This window comes from Nematolebias whitei, chromosome 11 (assembly GCF_014905685.2).
Source record: "Nematolebias whitei isolate Nwh7 chromosome 11, NemWhi1, whole genome shotgun sequence".
NCBI classification, from domain to species: domain Eukaryota; kingdom Metazoa; phylum Chordata; class Actinopteri; order Cyprinodontiformes; family Rivulidae; genus Nematolebias; species Nematolebias whitei.
In genome coordinates this window covers 2,974,208-2,981,966 of record NC_056508.1, presented here as the reverse complement: position 1 = coordinate 2,981,966, position 7,759 = coordinate 2,974,208, and the positions used below count along the sequence as shown (strand labels likewise).

At 42.3% G+C, this 7,759-nt stretch overlaps 1 protein-coding gene across 1 annotated transcript in view; it reads right to left on the bottom strand.

Annotated features, from left to right (window-relative positions):
• Positions 1–821: 821 nt before the first annotated feature.
• avpr2ab (arginine vasopressin receptor 2a, duplicate b) overlaps positions 822–7,759 on the bottom strand; it is a 45,419-nt gene continuing 38,481 nt past the window's right edge. The window contains exons 5-6 of the mRNA XM_037683777.1: positions 2,984–3,196; positions 822–1,006 (exon numbers count right to left, since the gene is read on the bottom strand). Of these exons, the coding sequence (XP_037539705.1) occupies positions 822–1,006; positions 2,984–3,196 (398 nt within the window). The remainder of the gene's footprint in view (positions 1,007–2,983; positions 3,197–7,759) is intronic.

Sequence of the window (7,759 nt, the reverse complement as noted above, 5' to 3'; positions counted from 1 at the left end):
AAAGACCTGAAATATTTCAGTTGGTGTGCAATGAATCTGAAATATATTGAAAGTTTCATTTTTATCATTACATTATGGAAAATAATGACCTTTATCACAATATGCTAATTTTTTTAGGAGGACCTGTAAATACTAAAATAAACTACTACATACTACTACACTAAATACTAAAATAAACTACATACTACTCCTACTACTTGTGTACATAATTTCATTCCATCTCATGCACCACATGAAATGGTAAAGACAAAGTTTACAGTATCTACTTAAAATTGAACTTAACTACTTCACTGTTTCACTTATCGCGAGTGGTCCTAAATCCCGCGATAAACGAGGGACTACTGCTGGAACTGCATTTATATTCAGTTTCTGTTGTTGCTGGTCACTAGATGGCGCTGCTGTGACGTGTAGGGCAGAAAATACTGTGTTAAAGAGAAATGCAGAAGAATGAACGTGTGTAATGGTTTTTACTGTATTAAAGTTTGACTTTCACAGTCTACTTTTATTTTATTACAAACATAACAGATGAATCAGAAGCTTTCAAAACATCATCTGACCTTTCCAAATTGTTTAAAGGCATAGTATCTTGGTGGATGTGAATTTATGAATTTGAAGTAATAAAAATAAAACCTAAAACAGGAAAAGTTTGATTTAACATTTGCAATAAAAATTTGGTACACTGTATGTAAACATCTGGTTTCACTGCTAAACATCTTGAAAGATTAGTTCCTAAAATACACCCAGAGCAGAGGTCCGGCAGCAAGCTGTTGCACACGCACTTGATCAGATTTCAAGAATTTAGAGTGAAAGTAAAAGGGTCCTCAGAAGTTGGAGGTGTGTGAAGTGGTGGAGTCGTTGGGGAAGGAGCTCCGGCGCTGAGAGTGAGCCCCACAGAGCAGCAGCAGGCGCAGCTCTGCAGCCACACTGCTGGAAAAGAAGCCGTAGATCCAGGGATTGGTGCACGAGTTCAGACTGGCCAGTAACATCAGCAGGGTGAAGGCTACGCCTGTGAAGAAGAGGAGGAGGAGATGAAACTTGATGAAACGTGCATGCTGAAATCCTGTAGAAAACGTTAGTTTCTAACCAACAAGTTTTGTTTGCTACAATATTTGTTTGAGTTGAACGTCCAGCTCAAATGGAGCAAGAATAAAGAGGCTGTGTGTACTCCACAGACCGCTGAGTGAAAAAGTAACATTTTCCCAAACGGCATTCTGTCAAATTGTACAAAGTTCAGTGTGAGTTTGTGAGCGCACGTTAAAGTTTATGAGTGAGATTTCCACAAACAAACCATGGAGGAAATGAAACCTGGAGTTTTCCACGCAGAGGTTTCATCTCTGCGCGAGGCAGAGCTCCGAGGCGACGCACGAGAGGATGACTGAGGTGAGAAGCTTCTCTGAAAAAACCGCTCTGTCGTTTTCAGCTTCACATGAATTTATACTTTCACCACTTCGTACCCAGACGTGTGTGGACACGAAACAAGGCTCGAGTTCATCTGCTGTAGTAGACTTTTGAAAACTCTTTTTAATGAACTGTCCAAAAAATAAAATCTTTAAAAAAAAGCAGTATGATCTTGAAATAGCATATTGGTATAGATCAGTGGTCAGTATAAAACATATTTATAGCCATATTTATTATTTCAACAAAGGAAAAGTAGTAGTTTGCTTTCTGAAAGTCCAGGGGACCAGACTTAACTTTTTTAGATAAGAGTAGGTTTTTTTAATGTTGTGTGACACCAATAGAAAAGGATTTACCAGCAGGTTGCATGAGTAAAAGGTACAAGATGCAAAAGTCTGACTTGATCCATCGGTTTTCTTCATTCTGTTTTTTGACGGTTGAACAAAACCAATTGTTCAGTTTCTGTTTGCAGAGAAAAGTAGCCCACAGAAGTTACTGTGGAGGCTGGACAAGTCTCCAGTAGGTCTCCAGTAGCTCCCCGGGGCTGTCAACTCCCAGGTAGACCAGTGTGTGGTAACATTTTCAGATGACACTGAACCTGCTACAAACCACGTCCATCTTGGGCAGCCACTGGTCCGTGGTTGTTGGCTTTGTGAAGTGCTGTGACGCTCGAACTGTGAATGATTACTGAGAAAACGATGGAGGTGCTGCTGGACCCCAGGTCAGCTGGAGATCACAGCCATGCAGATCTACATGTGCATGACATCAAGCAGATGGAGTCATGCAAATATCTGAGAGTGCATGTTGTTAATGACTTGTCCTGGTGCACGCAAGTGTTTGTGCCTGAATCCACCAGTCTGCATGTTCTCTGCTGACTTAGTGTTTGGAGTCTGCAAGAACATTTAGTTTTTTTACAGATCAGCCATTGATTCAGTGCCGACATGCGGCATTAGATGTTGGTTTGTTAATCTGACCATAAAATCAAAGGCTCGTTAAATGTAGGGAAGGCAACGAGTCAAAAGATGCGTACAGCTGCACCTTTAACTTTCTCAGAGCTGTTTGAGCAGACGGCCCTCAGGCCGGAAGACGGTGTCTCGTCTAACGCCTCATGTTCTGCACTCGCAATAGGTTGTACTGAACTCAGGAAGAAGGTGCAGGTTCCTCTGTCAGTACAACCGCTACAAGAATCCTCCCTCTTCCAGTGAAGCTCCTCAATGAGAGTGGCTCAGGACGAGCAGGAAGTTTATGTTGGCAGCTGTGCAGCAGGAACATCATTGTCTTTTTGGAATGGTTTTATGAAACACTTTTTTCTTAATAAAGCAAGTTCTTCCCAAGGGACAGTAACAAAGACACAGTGGACTTTTGAAGTCAGGCCACTTGAAATTAAAAACCACAGATGTGAAGGTAAAGAACGAGTCTGAGCATGTAGATCTCATTTGGATCCTTGACAGTTTTCATACAAATACTTTTCTGCACATTCATTAAACTGTGTAACGCCACTGATGCTGGAGACAGAAAGCAGATAAAGGTTTATCATCAATATATGTATTTATCTAAATGCACATGAACATTACGCAGGTATTTGCACCTTTCTGGGGTGGGTCAGGATCCCAGGCAGCCCACATCTGCACGCTGAAGAACGGGGCCCAGCAGATGGAGTAGACCAGCACGATGACCAATGTCATCCTCACGGTCTTTGACATTGCTGCCGTCTCTTCCCCACCCTGGGCAGCTGGGGGGGCTTTACGTGGGTGGGGTGAACAGACGACAGAGGTTGCTGTGGGGTCAGACTGCAGCTCGACTGTCGGAGAGAACAGAAATCAGACTGGACTAGGGCTTTAACAGACCACTCGAGTGATCGACAGGTCGATTCCTAGGACATCTATCAAGTTTTTAAACTTCACGTCAAGTATTCGCAGTGACATCATTACGTCGCAGTTACGTCATTGTGTCACGTGATCCGCACCGGGCTACTAGTAGAAGCTGCCAAATGTATTCCTCCAGCAGATGGACTGAGCAGAGCAGGCCCAGTCTTGACAAATGGGTAGAAATGCATCAATAGTCTGGAAATATTTCACTAAAGATGAATCTTCTGGTTCAACTACCGTAAGGAAACAGAAAATTAATCAACTTCCTGAATCGGTGTTGCACCATATTCTGTGACCACCGGATATTGTGACCGTAGGGGGCGGTGTTGCATGCACTGTTGCAGGTCACAGAATATGGTGCAACACCGGGTCCAATGACCGAACCAGAACCAGCTTCCTCCGACCTGGTTTCACAAACAAAATGCAAAAAATATTCATCTCTAAACCTGTAAACATATTAAAATCTAAACCTAATGCACCACAGCTGAAGGTGGTGCGGGGTGGTCGACCCCCCACTGATTTTAGTTTAGTTTTGACGTGCTGCATGTTTCTTCACGTTTGCAGTTTAATAATAAAAACTAATAGTTTAGTTTTTCCTGTGACTTATTTGCAGTTTGATAAATGGTAGGAGCATAATATACACTCCCAATGTTTTGTTGGTCTTTTTTTTGTAAATAATAAATTCCCGTTTTTTTGCGGTTTTATTTATTTATTTTTTCATCTTGAGATCTATGACGTCATCAACTACTCGAGTTCTACTCGAGTTTTATTATGTTAATGTCGAGTTTTAAAATGATGTAGTCGTTCAACCCCTAGACTGGACTTTAAAGGACCAGTTTGCAGGTGCAAGCCATCCTGCTGATATTTACATTAAAACTGGTTTGAGGTCCAGTAACTCTGACCGTCAGTAGGTCTGTGGTTTTAGGTCTAAATAAGTCAAATGGCACTGTACATGAACTGTGCCTGAAACTAACCTTAATCTTGCTTCTGTGTTCAGTCTTTGCTGACAGCCTCTCTAAATGACCCCCCCACCAACACGTGCATTCCTTCAGCCATAATAATTCATCCATCACCAAGATGGAATTTGGTACCTCACTTATTAAGTTCTTGTGTTCTCGACATGCATCGATGGATGCAGGCTATTTCCATTTCCCCTCCACTCCATGATGGGTAGAGAAACTGTGGGCAGCACAGTGGAGCAGTTGGTACAGCTGTTGCCTCACAGCAAAAATGTCGCAGGTCCGTGCTGTTTCTCAGAGTACTCCAGTTTCCTCCCACAGACCAAAAACATGCATGTTAGGTTAACTCTAAATTGTCTCTATGTGAGAGTGAGAGTGAATTTTTGTTTGTCTCTGTGTCCCTGTGATGGACTGGACACCTGTCCAGGGTGTCCCCCCCCCCACCTCTCCCACTGTGACTGCTGTGACCTGTGAAGGAGACGCAGGTAAAGAAAATGGATGGATGGACGAATGAACTGCATTTACTGTGAAAACTGTGAATGCTAAGTGCTGAAATTGTTGAATTATTACGAGTTGAAACTGAAGAACTGAAACGTTAAAGTCAGAACCAGGAGAACGGAAGCTACAAACTAACATGAGCAAAACCAAAGCAAACACAAGAAGAGTAGAGCGAGTATGATGAAATTAATTACGTGGAATAATCTAAAAAAGTTCAATCTGGTCCTCTGGACATTCAAAAAACAACAAAGCAAAACAACAAAAAATATAGAAACGTTTCGTCTCTCATCCGAGAGACTTCCTCAGTCTGAGGTGCTGTATTCAGCTCAGTCTCTTAAATAGCACCTTCTCAGAGTGGATCAACCAGTTTGCTGCTGACAACCAGAACCAGCTGATCACATGCTCAAGAAGGACCATCAGCCTAACAATGGATCATTAGCACCTGATGGCTGTTTACTGTTCACAGAGGGCTGAGTGATACTAGCAATCACAGCATTGTAAGAGGGGGACAGTTGAACCCGGAGGCCTCCACCCCTGTTTAATGATGGACGGTTTCTTTTCACAAAGATGGCCTCCTTTACTCCTCTCTCAAACCATCGTTCCTCTCTGTCCAGGATGTGAACATCTTCATCCCTGAAAGAGTGACCGCTGGCCTGGAGATGAGTGTAGACCGCAGAGTCCTGGCCTGATGATGTTGATCTTCTGTGCTGGTCATCTTTGGGATGAACCAGTCTTTAATGTATTTTGGGGTTTAAAAGCCACTGGGACGTTATGTTTAGAAAATAAACGTCTCAGTTTCTCTGATACTCCCTCAACATATGGAATGACCACTGGTCTGGGTCAGGGTTCCTCCTTTTCACCTCATGGCTGACAGGAGTCCTGTTTGGAAGTCTTTCGGATGAAAGACGAAATGTTTCTACATTTTTTTTGTTTTGTTTTTTGAATGTCCCGAGGACCAGATTTAACTTTTTTTGCGTTTTCTACCTGGATTATTGAGCATGCATCAGGATGCGTGGAATAATGTTTTTAAAGAATGGTTTAAAGAGATTTTAATGTGTTCCTATTGGGAAAACTTCTGTAACAATGAATATATAAATAAAATTAATTAATTTTAAAAGTCTAAAAGTTACAATTCGATTCAATTCAGTTTATTTCTAAAGCACCAGTTCACAACAAAGTTGTCTCAGGGACTTTACAGGGACATTCACATAAAAGCCAGTTAGTAAAGTTCTCTATCTAAGGAATCCAGCAGACAAGTTGAATCTTGGCTTTGTTGCAGTCTCCCATCCTGAGCAAGCACAGTGGAGACAGTGGAAAGAAAAACTCCCTTTTAACAGGAAGAAACCTCCAGCAGAACCAGGTTCTGGACAAGAGACAATCTGCTTTGACCGGCTGGTTGAGCGGACAGGAAGGAGAGACAGACCAACACAGAATGGTAGGTCCAGATGTAGGTCCAGGCCCAGATGTAGGTCCAGGCCCAGGTATAGGTCCAGGTGTATCTGAAAGACAAAACCACATGTTAAGGATAGAAAAAATAATTACAAATACGAAACGGGTTGAACAGAATAAATAAAGACAGTAGCAGAGTGAAAAAGTTAAACACTAAAAGTCTGTGTACTCCTGATCGAGCAAAATGTGTTCATGTATGGTTAAAACTAGGGATCCACCAATCCACTTTTTTTTAAAATTCTGATCCAATCCCGACACCTAAATCTAAATATCGGTCGATACCGATCGAGTTCCAATGTCGTCGTCGTCGTCATTGATTTTATATGAGGCTGTAATAATCTGCTCTCAAGTACAATTTGTACAAATCTATGCATGCATGTCCAAAAAGGCAACTTGAGGTAAGTTTTATTAATGTTGGATAAGTTTTTAATTTAGAATTAAATTCTGCTAACTCAAAACATGTTTTTTTTTATTCCTAGCTTTAAAGTGGATATTAAAGTGATTAATTTAAGTGATTGTTTAAAGTTGTGTTATATTTTTTTTAACAAGGGGCAGATATAAGAATGTTTTTCTTCTTTCTGCACTCTTTTCATGCAATGTTTTCTTTTTGATGAATTTGTTTTATTTTAAATTAATGAATAAATGAATTAAATTAAATTAAATGTTAAACGGCTTCAAACACCTGGCATAAACCAACAGACATGTTCCTGTTTTTAGTATTTTACATCACTTTATAATGTAGCTGTTTATGTTTTTAATATAATTTTCAATTCATATGTTTTTTTATGATTGTCTACATTGTACTGATAAATATCTCCTGGAGGGTAAACTATATCTTGGCTGTGTTAGGATTTGTGGTCAGGAGCGAACCCAGAGTGCAGAACAGGGACTCAACTCGGCAGAGTAACAAAAATAGGAATTTAATGATAAATAAAAAGGTACAAAATAACAAGCTGACGGGGCAGCAAAACTTACATGAACATAGGAAGGAGGCACGGGAAACTCAGGAGGACACGGGAGACTCGAGGAACCAGGAAGACTCAGGGGAAGACACAGGAGACCCAACGAGTACGACGCGACGATGAACAAGACAGAACAGACGGCTTATATACAGGGACAAGACGAGACGTGATAACAAAGAGCTGGGACGAGACACGGGTGGCAACAATAGAACTAATGAGGGAGCACGAGGTAACACAGACACAAAGGGCCCGAGGAAAACACGAGGACCAGAGAAAAAAAAAAAAACACGAGGGAACACAAAGGATTTGGACGGTCAAGGGATCGTCCCTAAGAGTCATTGTTCCGGCAGGCGGCTGTCCATCAAACCGGGCCAGGTCAGGGGGGGAGCCGGGAGGCCGTCCAAAACACAGTACCAGAGGAAACGTGGCTTGCGTCAAGGAGACCTGGGGAGCTGCAGCATGCGACTGAGAGACCTGGGGAGCTGCAGCATGCGACAGAGAGACCTGGGGAGCTGCAGCATGCGACGGAGAGGCCTGGGGAGCTGCAGCATGCGACGGAGAGGCCTGGGGAGCTGCAGCATGCGACGGAGAGGCCTGGAGAGCTGCAGCGGACGGCGTGGGAGCCTGG